General features: G+C 43.2%; 1 protein-coding gene across 1 annotated transcript in view; it reads left to right on the top strand.

Moving 5' to 3' along the window:
- The window catches only part of SLX4IP (SLX4 interacting protein), a 176633-nt gene extending 162894 nt beyond the window's left edge, over nt 1-13739 (top strand). The window contains exons 7-8 of the mRNA XM_019462516.2: nt 10498-10598; nt 11692-13739. Of these exons, the coding sequence (XP_019318061.2) occupies nt 10498-10598; nt 11692-12412 (822 nt within the window). The 3' untranslated portion in view covers nt 12413-13739. The remainder of the gene's footprint in view (nt 1-10497; nt 10599-11691) is intronic.
- The last annotated feature ends 6125 nt before the right edge of the window (nt 13740-19864 follow it).

Below are 19864 nucleotides of genomic sequence, written 5' to 3' on the forward strand. Positions count from 1 at the left end.
CCATGTCATAAATGGGGTGAGGTTCCCAGACTCGTTCACAGAAGCTGTTACTGTCATGAGATGGGAGTCTTGGAAAGGGGGTCTTGCTGTCTGTTCAAGAGCAATGGGAAGAGCTCTTCCTTGTACGTCCCTGGGCAGAGGGCCAACTCTGAGCAGAAGTTTGAAATAAGGCAGTCATCTGTGATGGCTTCTCTCTGGCTCTTCTGCCTCTTTCCCACTGGCCACCAGGGCTACTGTGGGCTGTCTTCTGGCCAGCCCTGCCACCTACACGGCTGGATACACACTTACCCACCTCCCTCCTTACCCATCCTCTCCAGCCCCACACACTCACCCATGGGAGATGTTAGTTAGGGAAGACAATCATCACCCTGAATAAAGGGCTAGCAACCTTCCTGCCAGGTGTTGGCATTTTTCAACCACAGATCTCTGTGTGAGGAGGTGTTTTTGAATTAGGAGACCCCCCAAAGGTGGGGTATCTCTGCCTGAGGTAGTTCCCATTAAGTTTCCATTTTTCACAGATATTTCCCTTCTGCTTTTACACTGGACACTATTAACCTGTGATTCATGAATTCCCTGAAATTAAAAAAAAAGTTGTGTGTGTGTGTGTGTTTTAATGTTTTTCTAGTCAAAGTTAAATAGCTTTCATTCATTTCTCAGAGTGGTCAATGATCCCCACCCCACCCCCATCCATCATGAAGAAGCACAGGTCCCAAACCTACAAATTCTTTAAAGTCTCCAAGTTTCATTATGCTTATAAGGCACCAGAGACTCAACAGTGGGGCCTAGGGGGGGCGTTCAGGATTTATTTTTAGGTTCGCGAGGGTTAGGTGAATGTAAACTGGAAAATCCCTATGAAATGTGTACTTCCTGCAAAAGAACTTCCTTGATTTTTTTCACTGATTTCATTTTCAGGTTAACATTCTTTGCAACTATTTATTGGTACTTCCCTAGATCTACACAAGACAGTTTCATAGTCATCAATTCAGAATCAAAGAAAACTTCAAAATTTTTATTTAAAAACAAAACAAAACTAGAGTGTTTGCTGCTGACTCAGGCGGCAGTGGCTGCAGCAAGCCCATGTCTCCACTCTCCCTTAGAGACCTGTCCTTTCCCAGGAAGGCAGAGAAGTGGAGGGCTCAGAAGAGGGACTTGGGTGCAGAGAAACAGAATGAAGCGAAACACTTGTCCCTCACTGTAGGAATTGGACAGATGACTTAGCCTCATAAGGCATCAGTTTCCTCATCTCTGAAATGGGGAAGGTCACGTCCACATCTTGGGCATCTCACGAGGACTCACTTGTGCCGGTCCCTATATTGAGTGCTTTGCCAGTGGTGTCTCAATACAGGCGCCTTCCATCCTTAGCATCTTCAGAGAAAACGACGTGACTTCACAGTGGAATTCATGAGATACCCCTTCCATTTGACCTCTTAGCCTGAGTTCCTTTGAGTCAATATGTATATATATGTCTCTCTACATTCTTTTAATTGTTCGCTACTACTCTCTCCACCTGTTTTACCCTTTTTACTTCCATAACTGATTAATTACCAAATAATTTAAGAAAATATTAGAAGTGAAATTTGGGAAAGAGAGACCTCTTCCTCATTTTAAGATGTGTGGCTTCTGTATGGTCATGGTGCATCGTGGTCTAAGATTGTGGTCACTGTCAGAATTCATGCTGTGCTGGGCTGCTTTTCTGCAAGTGACTTAACCTTCCCTGGCATGTCACATTTCAGAATGCTTATGCTCCTAAAAATGGTTGGACATCGCACTAAAGTTTAAGAATAACTTTTCTTGGGGCACCTGACTGGCTCAGTCAGTGGAGCGTGCAACTCTTGATCTCGGGGTTGTGGGTTCAAGCCCCATGTTGGATGTAGAGATTACTTTAAAAAAATAAAATCTTAAAAAAAAAGGCATAACTTTTCTTTTTGCCTTACAAAAAAGCCTTGAAGAATTGAAAGTGGCCTAGGTTTATACTGTAATGTTTTATTTGCCTCCCAAATAAGTTGACAATATATTACTTTCACACCGCTTTTATTGTTTGGGAAAGACTTATTGTTTGCAGAGAGCTGTCACATACAATAACTTATTCAATGTAACAAACCTGAGAAGAGATTGTATCAGTCTTGAACCTTTTAGTTTTCAAGTGACAGGAAGGCCAACTCGAAATGGCTTAGCAAAAAAAGGAAGGTTTTTGGCTCATGTGCCTGAAAAGTCCAGACTTCAGGTATGGCCTGCTGATCAGAGGCACAAAGAATATCATCAGGACTGTTTCTCCCATCTTCTGGCTCTGTCTTCCACAGTGTTGGCTTCATTCTTAGCCAGTATGTGGTGGTTGGCTCTGGTACCTGCAGGTCCATGGGAATAGAGAGCAGGGTTCTTCCCAGGGCTCCTTCAACTCATGTATGTCTTTGAGGTTCATGAATCCAGTACTTTGCTTGGCCTGGATGGGATCACAGGCCCACCTCTGGAGCCTGGTGTGGAGACAGGGCCTCCTGAAAATGCATGGACATTGGACGGAGACTAGAGACAAAATCTGAATATTGTTTCCAGAAAATGAATGAGTGTCCACTGTAGAGATATTATTATCATTCCTCTTTTCTAGACAAGGAAGCTGATGTTCAGGGAGGTAGCTTGTCCAGATCTTACTTCAGAGAAGAAACTGAGAGGGGGTTAGACCCAAGGACTTCTGACTTAGCATCCTGTACTCTTTCTACAACTCCCATCTTTGACTGTGATGGCAGAGGAACCACTGGGCACAGTGGAAAGAGCACTGCACAGAGGGCCAAGCCTTCTCGACACACTTCTGCCCCTAGCTAAATGTGTGGGCTTAGACACGTAGTCTCTTGGGTCTCATTCTTCTTGTCTGTCAAATAGGGACGATACCTGCCTGCCAAATAACTCAGTAGATGTAGGGGAAAGGACTTTAATCGTGTAAGTTCTTTAAAAATGCAAAGCATCCTTGCCTTCTCAAAATCTATTTATGTTCTCTGTAGGTACCAGGTTTTCTTTTACAGGAATGTCAAGAAAATGTGCTTAGAACTTCCCACTTTCTAAAGTGTGCTTCACACACCTTATTGCACTTAAATTTCCCAAACAGTCCTGAAGGACAGATGAGAAACCCACCATCGGGGAGTTGAGAGATGGGCCCTGGGACAAGCAACCAATGAATGCCAGACATTGGCTTCCATCCCTGCTCGCTGTGCTCCCTGCCTCATCCCAGGAGGGCTAACCTGTTTTTTTTTTTGTTTTTTTTTTTTATATTTATTTATTTTTGAGACAGAGAGAGACAGAGCATGAACAGGGGAGGGTCAGAGAGAGGGAGACACAGAATCTGAAACAGGCTCCAGGCTCTGAGCTGTCAGCACAGAGCCCGACGCGGGGCTAGAACTCACAGCCCTCACAGACCGTGAGATCATGACCTGAGCTGAAGTCAGCCGCTTAACCGACTGAGCCACCCAGGCGCCCCTAACCTGTTTTGATCAACTCTGGGTATATGTGATCATGAAGAATTCAGACACAGTAACATTTTGAATGTGACCTAAGACTGTGTATTCTTTTTTTAATTTTTTTTTAAATACTTATTTATTTTTGAGAGAGAGACAGTGTGAGCAGGGGAAGGACAGAGACAGAGGGGGATACAGAATCCAAAACAGGTTCCAGGCTCTAAGCTGTCAGCACAGAGCCCATTGCAGGGCTCAAACCCACGGAAGGACCATGAGATCATGACATGAGCCAACGTCGGACGCCCAACCCACTGAGCCACCCAGACGCCCTTTAAGACTGGGTGTATTCTAATATTTTATTATGAGTTACCTGCTTAAAAAAATTTTTTTTTTAATGTTTGTTTATTTTTTGAGAGAGAGAGAGAGCATGAGCAGTGAAGGGGCAGAAAGAGACGGAGACACAGAATCCTAAGCAGGCTCCAGGCTCTGAGCTGTCAACACAGAGCCCACCACGGAGCTCAAACTCACGAGCTGTGAGATCATGACCTGAGCCGAAGTCGGACACTCAATCGACTGAGCCACCCAGGCGCCCCAAGTTACCTGCTTTTAAAATATTCTGGTTGAGTTATTAATTATTTTCATTTAGGGGTGAATAAAATAGCATCAGAGGAAACTCATGTACATAACCATAAGAAAAGAGATCTCAAGAGATAAATGACTGAAAGCACCACATTACCGTGTTAAGTACTGCTGTGAGAAAGACCTTAATGGCTCTGAAAAGTTTCTTTTCCTGCCTTCTCCCTTTATTGCCTTCATATCCAGCAGGGTGTTCTGTAGTCCTGAAAACAAGATTTTGGTGGGAGAGCTCCTGTCTGTCATCCCTTCTAAGCGTGGCTGTGAGGGGTGCTGGGAACACCACACCAGGGGCCACACTGGACTGCTGTACACCCACAGGGCTCTTTGACCTGCAGTCAGGTATCATGTCCCCAGGGACCTTCCCCTACAGTTCCAACCTAGACTAATACTGATGTCCCAGGGCCTCAGGGCTGGTGCTTGAAAGCTGAAGCAAGGTTTTCCTGACAGAAGCCCCATTTATCAGATGAGAAGGGGCATTGCCATCTGTGCTGTTTGTTCATGTTGAATGAGGTCCCTGGAGTGTGGGAGTAGCAGTGTTACTTGCCTCATCAAGCTCTTCTGAGGTGACATTGATGCGTATATGCAAAGCTTCTGAAACACCCAGCTGAAACTTGGCACACGGTAGCTCATCACATCCTCCAAATATGCCCAGAATCGTCAGCAATGCACCCTCCATTAACCAACCCCCCAATCCAGGCACTACCCCATTTCAGCGTTCCCCCTTACTGCAGAGCCCTTCTAAAGTGCCCAGCCCTGCATGGCCCGGTACTATAGCCACTGGCCACATCTGGACATTGAGCATTAGAAATGTGGCGAGTCAGAAATGATGTCCTGTAAATGTCAGATGCATACCAGATTCCAGACTTAGTATAAAAATATAAAATGCCTCAACATTTTTATATTACATGCTGTAATAATAACATATATTGAGCAAAATAGTATATATTATTGAAATCTCATTTTACCAGTTTTCTTTTTACCTTTTTAGTGGTCCATAGAAACTTTAAAGTCACCTACAGACCATTACATTCCTACTGGAGACTTCCGGTTTCCACTATGTCTCCACTTCGCTATTGAACCCATCCATCCCAAATAGTCTTGGGCCCTAGCACTTCACCAAAAACAGCCCTTGTCAAGTCACCTTCTATTGGTTAATTGTCACTTCTAACCGCGCGGCATATTTGTGGAAGTGCTGTCGCTTTCAGTGAAGCACTTTATTCTCTTGCCTCCAGGGACATCATGTTACCTTGATTTTTCTGTTTCTCCACTGATGATTCCCTCATGGACTCCTTTCCTTAATCCTCCTCCTCATCTTCTTTTTTCTTATCCAAACTCACTCCCCAGTGGACTTCATCCTCACTGAAGACTTTATGTACCACCTTCGTGGACTTCCCAGCTTTGTGTCTGCAGCCCAGACCTCTCTCTTCCTGAACCGGTATCTTAACTTCCTGCTCAGCATCTCTGTTTGGATACCCAGGAGGACTGTTCAAGTTTACATTATCTAAAATTGATTTCTTGGTTCCACATCCCCAAGCCTGCCCCTCCCCCAGTACTTCCTGTGTTGGTAAAGGCTAATTTCCTTCATCCACTTATTTAAACCACAAATCTTGGAGTCATTCTTGACTTTTCTTCTGACTAACTATATCCAGTCCGTTGACATATTCTGTTGGGTCTTCCTTCAAATTATATTTCCAGTCTAACCATTTCTTACCGTCACCAGCCTCCTGAAAGACCCCCTCCTCTCTGAGTGGACTTTTGTAGTAGTCTAATCACTGATCTCTCTGAGCCCATCTGCCCCTCAGCTGCTCCCAGAGTGATCCTTTTAAAATGCCAAGTCCATTTTCTTCCTAGAAACTTCCAATGGCACATCATCTTCCTTAGAATAAAATGTGCCATCCTTATAAAAGCCATATGTGATTTGCCCCTCTCACACACCACCACCAATGCGCACACACACACACACACACACACACACACACACCAGTTACCTGCCCTCCAGCCCCTTCCTCTGGTTTACTGCCCTGTTTCTCCTCTCCCTCCAAGCATGCTCTGTCTTCCTTGGTGTTCATGCTTCTCCCTGCTTATGCACACTGTTCTCGTGGCTCATCCTCCACTCATCTCTGGGTAAAGCTCACCTTCTTACCTTCCCTCACCAACGTGCCTAATAAAGACTTTGGAGGTTTGTATTCCCTCATAACATCATAACCTTTTGACATATCATATGTGTATTTGTTTCTTGTCTTCCCCATGGAATGGAGCCTCTGTGAGAACAGGGATGTTTTCTGTGAGTCCACATATTTTTCCACAAGGGCCTCAAAACAGTGTTTGATACAGAGTTCAGTGTTGTCTGATTGGATGATTCTGCCAGACTCTGCTCAGTTACCACGTCCATCCATGCCCCTGTAGAGTGGGCATCAGAATCGCTTGGGAGATTGCCTAAAATGCATATATGCCTTGACTCCAGCCTGTGGAGATCCAAATGCAGTAGATTCTGGGGTAGAACCCTGAACATTTTTTGACAAGCTTCCCAGGTAATTTTGATGCCTGAGGTAATTGGACCAGACTGCCAAGCACTGCCTCAGTGTACCACTTTTCATTTGTTTATCTGCTGCTCTGCTCTGTCGAGAATTATTTCATGTGTGTCAGCAGTGTTTGAATCACCTGGGAACCTAAATATAGGTCCTATAGCCCCACCCTAGATCTGGTAAATCAGAACTTCCAGGGGTGGGTCTTGGGAATCTATATTTTTTGAAAAGCTCCCTTGGTGCCAGTCTTCCCAATAGCCTTTGGGAGCCTCAGCTGTGTTTTACAGACTCCTTGAGGAGGTTATAAACTCAAGAGCAGGTGTTTCTTACATCTTTTTAGGCCAACTTCTCTCCTCATCCCTCATTAATCCAACAGTGTTCTATTCAGAAGTGATATTCAGTAAGTCACTATGGAGTGAACACTTTGGTTTATCCACAATTTCAATTTACCTTTGTAACTTGTACATCAACCAATATTCCTGACTACATTTCAGTCCAGCCCATTCTCTGATTAGAGGCAGGAAACATATCTTAGCTGCCTTGCTAATTCTGGTAGGGACTCTTTGCAGTCTTTTTGTCCAGAAATTTAAAATGTGTTTCCCAGGTCAGACCAGACAGCACTGAGGTAACGTCACCCATTTTCATACTTAAACACTCACCTGTTCAACCTTCCTTTTGGGCCTGTACTGGAGCGCACATGCTTTGGCTGTCCTCAACCTCAGGGTGCATCCAGTAGACTGCAGAGCATCCCTGGGGATGGCAACAAGACCCGACCTCTTGCTCTGGAAGCCTGCCTGGGATGCTTAGTCTCTTGAGGAAAAGTATCCCCCTGCATTAGACTCCCTGTGGGGCCTATGGCCCTGTCCTACTTCTGTGTGGTTTTGTCCTGGTTTTTGTCCTAGACACCTCTTTACAGATGGAAAGTTTAAAACTAAAAGTGTTAACCAAAAATTAATAAATGGGTGGGGAGTGGATGGGGCAGCTGATAATATATGCAGAATTTTATTCCTTGGCTAGACTCAGAGCTAGCCTCTAGGTTAAGAAGAATCACTGATGAAGGCCCAAAGAAAGCCCCTTGGTTAACCTGTTTCTTAAATATCCAAGTCCCCACAGAGTGTGTACTCTGGACTTTGGATGGCCAACTAGTAACCTTTTTTAATATATTGACTTTGTGTGTATTCTTTGCGGAAGATGTCAGGGTCATTATTCAAGGCAGAATATAAAAAGGAGTCGTGTCATTTAGGTAAGCCCAAGAAGCACTTCCCAGCACACACTGTCTGTACCTTAGAATTTTGCCTCTGGATAAGCCACAATTGCATTTTGATGCCAGATGTGAGAAGCCATTAGTAATCAGGACAACTCCCTTGGGAAATTTTGTTCCCAGTCCCTGTTCCAGAGGATCACTGTTTCCTCTGGAATATTTGTTTGAGGGGCTCTGCAGGCTGCGATTTAGTGACAAAGGGGAATGAATTGACCTTAGAAAAATAAGAATGAAAGATTTCTAATGAGGTCTGACAGTTCAAGGACTGAAGACTGAAGAAGGAGTCTAAGCTTTTTTTATTTTCCTGCCCACCCAGTCTTCATACAAATGTAAATATGCCTCCTTCAACAAATTGCCAAATGTGGTTTTAATTTGTAAGCAGGAGACCCTGACTTGCCTTTTTCTTTTCTTTTTCTCTCTCTTTTTTTTTAAAATGAAGTCACAGGTTTTGCACTTTTTGAACTGGACTTTTCCTTCTGTCACTGCATTGCATTTTCTGTTGTCCTTTTCCTTCCAAGGACATTTTCCCTATTGTTTGTGATCAGAGGAATTTGGGATGAGAGTCAATTGTCATGTCTCTTAAAGAAGTTTTTGAAGTTCCCATAGGAAATGCATAGTGCTTTTTAAACTTAGTTTAAAAAATAAATAAATAAATAAAGGCAGAGATTGAATCTAGTGTGAGATTTGAAGTGTCACCATCACGGCATCATACTTTATGTGGTCGACGCAGTATCCATTGTTGTTATTTATGACCCTGTCTGCCTTCCATTGTGGACTTCTTCAAGCCTTGGGGAATTTACATCATTCCTAATAGCAAAAGGCTTTCTGGTTCCCACAGAGCTGTTCAAAGCCTGACTCATGCTCCTTATGTTAATTGTTCAGCTCTGAAAATACAGCACTTACAGGGTGTGGTCGTAAGGGGAAAATCTACTGTACTTATAGGGCATGTTTAGAAGTGTTTCACACATAAATCTCAGTCTCTCTCCCTCTCTCTTCCTCTCCCTCTCATTTAACTTTACTGTAGCTCTGTCTGGTCAACTAGTGAGTCTTAGGGGGAGAAAGGGAGAAGCATCAAAATGCAGTATAGTCCAATAAAACCTATGGTATTCTGTTTACTAACTCTTAAAACTGATTTAGGTTATACCTGGATATGACTATGAGTGACATTGACCCAGGTCTGAAACCATAGGCGGGATTGGGGGGAGCTAAAGGTTCGTGCTCAGTGGTACCCTGTACCACTGATTGGGCAAAGGTCATAGCATCAGCCTGTGGGACATCCAGGTATACTGATGGCTGCCGTCTACCAGGCATTCTGGGACTGCCATTGTTAATTCCAATGTAAGTCTAAAGCAAGGGACCCACTGATAATTTCCGAAAATTCTTCCTTATTTCTACAGCATTTTACTATGGAATTTGATGGAGAAGGTTACTTAGTGTCACAGGAAATGAGAGAAGTTAACACCTTGTCTGGATTATCTACTTGCTTAACAAAAAGGAAATGATTCCAAAACTATGAAATAGGTCAATGTTGGCAAATATTGGGAGTTTTTTTTACATTTTATAAGTACTTTTTTTTTTAGCTTATTTCTTTATTTTGAGAGAGAGAGAGAGAGAGAGAGAGAGAGAGAGAGAGAGCGTGCGCAAGAGCGAGCATGCAGGAGGGGCAGAAAAAGGGAGAGACAGACTCCCAAGCAGCCTCTGCACTTTTAGCAGAGCCCAACACAGGGCTCAAACTCATGAACTGTGAGATCACAGTTCTCAGATGAGCTGAGATCAAGAGCCAGACACTTAACCGATTGAGCCACCCAGGTGCCCCGTTTTTATAGGTACATGTACTTCCATATGAAGCTTCCATGGGAACATATAAGAATAGATACACAGATAATCTATGAAATATGCAAAATTGTTGCAGTGCTTAGTTTAAGAAAAACTCCCAGTTTTTTAGTAGCCAAGAATCACAAACTTCAGTGTTCAAAGTATCCACTAAAATCTTAACTCTTTATGTAGCCTTGAGTATTGCAAAGGCCACATTCTGTATTTTTGTAAATAGAGAAAATGTGTGGAATTCTTAGGAATCAGGGTCCAGACCACTGTGCCAACGGATCTTAACCATTGTCTGGAAGATCAGAGTTCACAAATATGCTGCTGCCCGGCCCTGCAGTTCTGGGCTTTGTCACAGTTTGGGCCACAGAGATATCAGATATTGGCTAAGGGTGCCTCTGTGGCTCCGTCAGTGAAGCATTTGACTTTTGATCTCAGCTCAGGTCTTCATCTCTGGGTTGTGAGTTCAAGCCCCATGTTGGGCTCTGTGCTGTGCGTGGAGCCTACTTAAAAAAAAAAAAAAAAGGTATTGGACAAGAGTTCCCAGATGGTCTGGAACCAGTGTCCTTTCTCTTACAGCCTTGTATGTTTGTGGTGTGTATTAACGTTATGAACTGTATTGGATAGGAGTCCAAGTAAGTGACAATTTACCAAAACGTTCTAGATTTTTTAAACGTAAAATAGTCTAACACTAAGCAGTTTCATCTGGTCTTCACAAAAATCTGTTCACTGGGGCATTCAAAGTATAACTGTTTTTTCTCACGTTCAGCTAATAGATTTCTGGTTGAACCTTTGTTATCTTTTGGAGTAGACAGAAGGAGCTCTCCACGGAGCGTCTGATTATCTTGCTGAGTGTGCCGAGAGTCCACTTCCTCCCAGTGCAAAGCGCAAGAGAAATGCTCTGAAAGAAATGTAGGTCCAACAAATTCTTCTTTTTCTCCTTTTTGACTGTCCGTGTGTATGGATACATGACATGAAACCTAGAATTCCACAAGAGTTTATGGAAACCAATCACAAAACCCCCTCTGGCACCAACTTTACCCTAAGTTCCATGCTTGCTCTTCTGCCTGCCTCCTGCTTTCTGGACAATAGGGAGCAAGTTCTTGCTTCACAGGTGTGTTGCAAGGAGTAATTAATTACAAGCACTTTGAAGATGAAACACACCTGTTTGGTGGTGTGTTTCATACCACTTTCCGAGTGACTATAGGTCGATCTAAAAAAATACATTCCTTTCCTAAAATGCAGGTTCTCATTCTAAGATAATTATGATAATCCTCGCACCCCTGATCAGGAACAATAAGAACCTGTGTGTGTGTGTGTGTGTGTGTGTGTGTGTGTGTGTGTGTGTGTGTGTGTTTCCAGACTAAAGCTTAGCCAAAATAAATATTTCAGCTTCAGTGTTTTGAGTTTGCTTTGGTGGTTTAAGAAATTTCTTACTATTCACAAGCCTGCAAGTCTGTGTTGAAGTCAAATCTCTAGTTTCTCAATTTTCCCCCTGCAGTTGCTATCCTGTTCCTCAAAGTGAATTTTACAAAGTGAGTGAAGTTTACATTGTCTTTTATGTGTGCTGTAGAAAAAGTGTGTGTGTGTGTGTGTGTGCTCATTCTTGCATACAAACACACACATATGATATGCTTTGGATGTATCTGAACATTTGCTTCTGGGGAAAAATGTCAACATATCAAATTTAGGCAATATTGACCCTTAACATCTGAAATGTATACTTGTCTTCCTTAGTTAAAATAGATCCATCATAACTCGAGTATAACTACAGTGATAACCTAGTGATCAATAAACAAAGCCTGTCCTCATATATCCTAATAACTAATCCTAGTGTGTCTGTTGCTTGATCCAGTCTGAATTTAAACATCTCACTCAGGGACTTTTCTGGATTTGCTTGGGAGGTAAGGGAGAAGGAAAGGTAGCCCAAGCTCCTTCTCCAGGGATAGGCAATGTGTCAAGGGCAGCTTTACGAAACAAAACAAAAAATCTTTCTTTGTTTTAGTGTGAGAAGAACTGAAACAAAAAGCAGCGTTGTGAGCAAATCACGGAGCAGCCGGGACATTGGGGGAACAGCTAGTGACCCAGTGATTGCAGAGATAGCGAGGAGGAGGGGTGACAGTCAGGCTTCAGCCAGTCCCCCATCAGAGTCCACAGGACAAGCAGAAGATAACATAAAGGCAGCTGAGAGCCACTGGGGGCTTCCTGTTCAAAAGCTGGAAAATGTTCATCAGACCCAGCCAGAAGACGCTAGCAGCCAGCAAAAACCTCATCATGGGGAGTGGTCAGAGACAGGGCTTCTAAGCAGGAGCCCCGTCTGTAGCTGTGAGTCAGCATCGCCAGGTCCAAAACAAAGTCCACAAGGGGCCAGAACACAACAGAAACGCAGGAACCTCGGCTCTGCGGAAGACGTCGACCACCACAAGAGAGTTTCTCTTGGAAGTGATCGATTAGTCCCAAGAGAAGTAATAGGGGAAAAAAGCAAAGCTGTCAGGGTTTTGCCAACTTCAGAGCTGTCGGATCCGGGGTTACTTTTGAAACAAGGTTTGGCAAAAACGGCGTCTAATGAAGAGTTGCATGTTTTGGAAAATCTCTCCTCTGGACATCTTACGAAAAATAAGCTAGGGCAGGCACAGCAAACTGGCTCAGCCACAAACACTGAAAGATTATCTGCACTCCAGGGCAGTCCAACCAAGAAAAGAAAGAAGCATGAAAGAGGCCACTAACTTACTAAAGGGGATTGCAGAGATGTAGTTGGGTCTATAGTGGCTGAAGATGTGGAAAGAGGGGTCTGTGTAGATGCTGTGATTTTAAAGGAATTAGAATGATTATTTTGTACCGAAAATGTGTATCTGTGTTAGTGTTAGTTTTCAATGCATTCATCTTCAGGAGGCTATATGATTTTTCTAACAATGTTGCTACTTTCTCATACTTTATAACTGTCTTCAGAAAGTTATTTTAGTGAGAAATGGCCATTCACCTTGTCAAGGATGATCCCATTCTTGAAGGACCTGCCTGAAGAAACCAACCATGTGCTTTCTTGGCCCATCACTGTGCACACCGTATGATGGGCTATATGAAGACAGGTCCATAGTGCAATATCTAGGGGTACAATTTCTCCTCCTGTTCCTCAGCCTGAATTGAACAGAAGTGAAGGAACAGGCTAGCCGTCTTCAACATCTGGTTCTGGGCCCAGCATCACTGTCTAAAAATATGTTAGGCCCATCTTGGACCCCACCCCAGGCCTACTGAATGAGAAACCCTGGGTGATTCTGAAACATTCTCAAGCTTGACAACCACTGGACTAATTGGAGACTCCCTAGTGTTTCTTTCCTCAATACTGGCTACCATGGCCTCCAGCTCATCAGCTGGGGCCCACATGTGGACATGCACACCCTTGTGCTCCCTCAAACTTGTAAAACACCTGGGTTCAGCCTATGAGCAGCTCTGTTCCCAGGTTCTCTACAGCACGGTGGCCGCTGCACCCACAAAACTGTTAATTACCCTAAAATTACTAGAAGTTTATGGCTAATTTGACCTTGCATTAGAGGAAGAGAGTAGAGGGACAGGCTTGCTCTTGCTTGTAGCTCAGGCGTGTCCCTGCCCCTGCACTTGCCCCCACCTCTGAGATTTTGGTTAGGTTCAGGAAGGATTCGAACCCAAGGGGAGCTCAGTGGCCAGAGTTTCCGGTTTCCCATTTGGAAGGCATCACAGGCAGTTTCAGTTTCAAAACAGGAGCCTTCCGTTTGCACTGTCACCCACTAATGTCTCCAGTGGGCTTGCTGAAATGTCAGAGTGAATCATAGCAATGACTTATTTTGGATGGACACCTACTAAAGATTTTGTTAACCCAGTTTCATTCTAAAATAGGGGAAAAAAACATATTCACAGGCCACCCATCAAATACATCTTTTTTTCTACTCAACATTGTGTGGTCCTTTGAAGTAGCACCTCCCTAGTAACAAGGAAAATCAAGTATATTCCCAAAGTGTTGGAGTTAGCAGAAAAATAACCCAGAAAAAGCCTAATGTAATAAAAGAATATGGAAACAGACACAGTGTTGGTGGTTTGTGCTTAAGACTAATTATGGTTACTCCTAGCTCATTCTGTGCTTCCCCATGTCTCTTTTCCCACTTGTGTTGTAGGGTATTACTCATTAAGAGGCAGCCATATTTCATGGCACCATCTTGGGTCATGAAGTTCAGTGTTGGTCACTATACTTGGCCATGAATGTAGATCCTATTCCTTTGACATTCCCCACCTTGCCTGGAAACCTGTTCCCTTCATGTGGTCCCAGCCTCATGACCTTCACTCACCGGGAACGTGGCCCCATGCACTGACGTCCTTTCCTCTTCCCATCCCTAGGTTTTTTTTCCTGCTCTTAGCTGATTCCAAGCAAAGCATTCTGTGGGAAAAGAGGGAACCCAACAGGATACTAACCACAGTGGAGCAGATTGTGCTCATCCAGTTGGGGTAGACTGCACAGGATGGAAACCTCAATCTCCATGGTCTGTGGGGGGCCCCTGCTGTTAGAGAGACAGCAATTCTAGGTGTGCTGTTCACTGAAGACAGGAGCACAGTGTGTCCTTGAATCTTCTTAAACAGAATTACTGGAACGGTTTCAACAGGGCACAAGTAATAACCCTGGTGACCGGCCAAGAAACAATAAGCTCCCTGGAAAAGAGTCTAGAATAAAAGACAACCATTTCAGTGCAATAGTTGCTGCCTAACGTACACCTAGAAGGAGATGTTTGAAATGGAGGCAGCAGAGAAAAGCTTTTAATTGAAAAGTTTTTATTTCATTTGTTAACGGGACAAAGCCAATACTTGTGATTTAGTGATTCTCTTTCAAGAACAGCCTTGGCTTTAGGGTTTGGTATATTCGTGAAATAACAATTACTGTGACCTAAGAGGGAAAACAGTACCTTGGGTTGTAGATTGACTGGTCTTTCTCACAGCCTGCATGTATATGGGATTTTCACAGGGTTAATGGAGGGAACAGCTCTCCACTCCGCACTATGGCATGTGTTTAAGGAATTTTGCCTCTAAGCATTTTTCTTCCACATGTCTGAAACACCCCCAGATCTCTTGTTACTTGAGTGGTTGTGTGATTCTTTGGATGTTTGGAAGTACAAAGGGGAAGATGGCTGCCAGGTTTTGCTTATTAGCTGGGAAATGCAGAATTCTCTACTCCTGGGAGTGGGGTGTGTGTTGACATTCTTTATAATCTTATAAATTCAGCATCTGAAAATCAGAGCCTGTCAGTATTCTTAATCAAAAAGAACGCAGTCTTCAACCACTTACTTAACAACCCAAATTAAATTTATTTTCAAGTCCCTGTAATTCTGATGCTTCAGAGAAATGTTACAGTTTGAACTCCCTAACTTTCTCAGTGGCATTATGGCTTCTAAGTCGCATCCCTGTGCTTTCAGATGGCTTTTTTAAAAAATATATTGATGTCGGATTTTGTGTTGTTTTTTTAAGGTCCATAAACAAGAAATGTCAGAGAATAGTCAGTGTGATTTTTCTTACACGTTTTTTTTTTCTTTGCTGCTAGAGGTTAACTATCATCTAGATATGCATATAAATTGTTAAATGCAAAGAAGCAACCATTTGGGGAGAGAGAAGTGAGTGCTGCAGCATTTTTGTTTACTTATGTTAGTATTAAAGAAGTAAGAAAATGTATTTTATTTTTTATGACAAGAATCATTAAAAACTCTGTTTTTTTTTTTAATGTTTATTTATTTTGAGAGAGAGAGAGCGAGCGAGCATGAGCAAGCCTGAGCTGGGGAGGAGCAGAGAGAGTGAAAGAGAGAATCTCAATCAGGTTCCGTGCCCAGTTCAGAGCCTGATGTGCAGGGCTACATCTCACAACCGTGAGAGCATGACCTGAGCCGATATCAAGAGTCAGACGCTCAACCTACTGAGCCACCCAGGCGCCCCTCTAGTTTGATTTATGGAGAATATAGCTTGTTTGTGAATGAGATAGCTCAAGATAGGTCTTGGGGACAACAATGGGATCACAGTCAATTGTTTGCTTCTTGTGTCATGTTTGATTTTAGCATGAGGTGTGCGTCTTATGGCCTTTGACTTTAGAAAGAGCTTGGTGAGGGCAGAGCACGTAAGGGAAGAAAACCTCTGTGCCCAAGGGAGTGGCCTGAGATCCCAGTGCCACTGTTGCCAGTTTCCTTGAACTCCCTCTTGGCAGGTCCCACCGTAGTATTTCCACAAAATTGTAGTGAGTGGCCTTCCTTTTGAGGTAACAAATGCCTTTCCCGTGAGCCAAAAATTCTCTCTTCAGTGTTCTGTGACTCGAATATGGAAATCATTTTAATTTCTTCTTTTCTCTTATGAGGAAATTTCCATGCTTGGTTTGTTAAGATGACAGAATTCATTTCTTGTTACTGAAACACGAATGAATTGAAGCACGGTGGAGCAAGTAGAAAATCAAAATTAAGCTGATTTCCGTTAAATAGTTTAAAATCTTCCTTAAGTACAAAGTAAATCCAGCATTGTAAAGTGAAGTTAATGCAGATAATTACTCAGGACAGAAGTCTAACTGTATCATTGGTATTACAATTTAATGATACAATTAAATTCTTAGAAATCTGCGCAACTCCTAATTTGGTTTCTATATTTATTTAACAAGATGAGGAACAAATATATGTCAATGTGTGCGCTTAACAGAGGGAACTTGAATGGATGAAGTTAGTTATTACCTTTAATTGTTTCAGAAATACTCAGTACTGGACTTTAATCATATTCAGTAAGTTTTATTATGTAGCATGATATTACCATGAATTACTTTATAATCGCCATTAGAATTACTTATCAAAAACCTTGATTCTTTAATTAAACAACAATCAATAAAACCATACATATGACCCCAAGCATCTGATCAGGTGACTGTAGGTATGGATTTGACAGGATAATTTTCTTTAGTCAAGTTAGAAAGCCAGACACTGCAGCAATCCCTAGAGGAGCTCTTTTTTTCCATTGCCCATATCCTGTCATTTGTTTTGTTTATATAAGTAGTTTAAATAGTTGTATGTGTCTGAAAGTACATGGGTGAAAGTAGTATGTAGAGGAAATGAACCTGCTTTATGAATAAAAAGTAAAATTGTTCTCAAAAACTAAATTTGTATGTATCACTTTTCTTCAAAACGAGCGACCCCCAAGGAATATACATCCCAGATGCCCTTTTCTGAACATGCTATTTAAAATTATATTCTGTTAGAGACTTCTTCCTCCTTGAAGCAACCCTGAGGTTTTGAACACTGTGTTGAAACAATCCAAGGAGCTCTGCTTCCAAACCGCTGGTTCTAAAGTTGTAGGTTTGGAAAACCCTGTGTGGGGTGTTGTGATTAAATGGGCCCCTAAGATTTTGGGGTGGTCTTTACAATGCAAATATGTTCCCACTTCTCCCAATTGTGAGCTAAGATAGATCCCTCTTGTGAGAGGTTAAAGTATGCAACCTTGACTCTCTTCCAGAGATCTTGACATCTCCCAAGCGGATTCATTTCCATTTTCTAAGTGGATCTAGTCCTTGTTCATCACTGAATGAAGTCCTGGGCCAGCTCTTTCTCTACACTGCCTTTTATGACAGGATCCCAGGCCTCTCTGATTGTTTGTATACGTATCTCCCCTTGGATCTGTACAGAATTTTTCCAAGGCATTTCAATCTGAAGTTGGAATAATACATTTGGATAGCTGTTCATGAAATACTGAGAACCATTGCAGCTGATAAAGCAAAAGCGCCTTTCGTAGTGTTTTGCTCGTGCCGGCACACTGGCCAGCCTTGCCCACAGGCAGCTGACCTGCCTCGGACCTGGGGTCTGGCTGGGGATCCAGAGACTCTAGATGGCGTGGTGCTACCAGCTGCAACCCTGGGTTCAGGCTGCTGCTTTGCCACTAATTGGTTTGTGTGCTTTAGGACAAAGTCACTTAACCTCCCGGGCCTCAGTTTCTCCCTTTGTCAAACAAAATGATCTCTAATATTTTAAGCACCACACTTAAGGTAAATATACCACTCCGATGTGTTAATTTCCGCATCCATTTAAAAACAGGTTTTTTGTACTGGCCACATATTGGGATTACCTGAGTAGCTTCCAGTTAAATCCGAATCCTTGCAATTTGGCCTGAGTATTGGCAGTTTTAAAAGCTCCTCAAATAACTGATTCTCATGAGAAGTCACAGTAAAGAATTATTGTTTTAAAATGTAGGGTGTGTGTAGGTTTAAATACTGGATGTTGAAAGAGGCAGGGTGTGCTCTGAGCAGAGAGTATCCTTTAAACGAGGGGCTTTCTGCAGGGCAGAAGTGTGCCTGCTCTCAAATGAATGAGAAAGGCTTTGGTGACGAGGTGTCAATACGAGTACATTTTAATCATACAAAGAGATGTGTCTTGTCTTCTCCATGAGGCCACGTTCGTAATGCTGCTTTCGACCCGACACATCAGAGCAACTTCATCTTTGCCAACACTGAGAAATTGTTGCCCTTGTACAGCAGATGAGGTTTTAAAGCACCTAAATAATTGTCTAAGGTTTGCCTTTGATCCATGATCATTAATATCACTAATAAGCTCTCAAAAAGTGCGTGTGAATCTCAAGTTCACATTTGGCAGGGCAGTGGAAGAATGAACGCTTTTAAAATAGTTTGGCTCAGAAAGCACATCTGAAATAACCCTGTGGGAAAATCAGGAGAATTTCTCATCCTCCAAAGGATTACCTAGGATGAGATGCTGACCTTGTATTTTAAGTTCAGTTGCATTTCTTAAAACCTCATTCATTACCCAGCCTGATTTATTTTAGTGGGTGAAGTAGGCTGTGGGAGGGGACTCTGGTGACGTACAGTGTTCATGTTTGCCTTTTGTTTTCTCCACAGTTCCCAAAAGATCAGAACATATACATATATTACTTTAAAACATGCACACAGGCCAGCTTCCTCACGAGATTTACCACAGCTTTCCTCTCAGAAATTCGAGCTGAAGATTGTCTCCTCTTCAGGCTTCTAAAGCGATCCAGCCCCAAAAGGCTGAGTGTGCACAGGGTGAGCAGAGCGCTGACCTCCACCGGGGAGAGGTCAGTTCAGCACACAGGACTCAAAAGGGAGGAAGAAAAAGCCACTCCTCAGCAGGGAGTTTGACTTGCTTTAGGGCAGAAGAGATTTTATAAATAAGTTCCCAGTCTCCCACGCCCTCTCACCAGCTCTTCTATTACTAGTCCTGTCTCTGTGCTTAGACATACACACACACACACACACGTACAGATATACATGTGCTTGCACACAGACACAACTCTTACTTCCACTTGCTGCCTCACATTCCTCTCTCCACCTACCCTGGGACCTGTGGGTTGGACTGGCAGACCCTTCTCCAGAGGAGGCAGGTGATGGATTGACTGGGAATTTTTCTAAGCCCAGTGGCTTTGAAGGACTTTTCTCTTCCTCCCTAACATGCTCAGCTGGTGAGAAGCATGCAGAGGGCTCTTTCTCAAACCTACTGTGGGTGCCTGTGAGGATGAATACCAGCCCATCATTCCATTTATCAGGGGGAGAAGGTGAAATGGTGAATTAGGGTGACCTACAGCCTTGACGTGGCAGACTGGGTGTTTGGGCTGTGTTCCCAGTAGGAGGAGCCTAGAAGGCCCTTTGGTAACAATGCCAGAATGAATCGAGGCTTATGAAACAACAGCACTACTTGGATTTGTATGTCTCCCCCCCCCCCTTAAAATGCTTCCTGGTGAGCATTTTCCCAGTGCTTTGTGCTCAGCTTGGTGACTGTCAGAGTGGAGGTTGCAAGGACAAAGCCTGTGACATCTAGAGAAGTGTCCTCCAGTGGCTCCCCAGTGAAAAGTACCCATCAATACGAGAGCACTCCTGGTAGCAAAAGCTCTCCATGTCAGAGTTGTAGGGGGATCTGCTCTTGGGGTTCTTGTTTTGACACTAATTATCTCTAGCTGGAAGAGCCTTGTGGACTGCACCTAACATCTCTATACAGGCTCAAAGACAAGCATACTGTCCATCTGTGAATTTTCTGCATCAGCTCAGCTTTGCTTTCTCTTGAAGATCGTATTTCTCAATACTGGTTTATCAAATTGCATGTTATGGGTTCTGGCTGTTGTTCCGCACATTTATAAGGTCTAATTCTAGGTCCTGGCAACGCTTTAGAAAAGCTTGCTGA

Source organism: Panthera pardus, unplaced genomic scaffold, assembly GCF_024362965.1.
Source record: "Panthera pardus isolate Hobbes unplaced genomic scaffold, ASM2436296v1 HiC_scaffold_25, whole genome shotgun sequence".
NCBI classification, from domain to species: domain Eukaryota; kingdom Metazoa; phylum Chordata; class Mammalia; order Carnivora; family Felidae; genus Panthera; species Panthera pardus.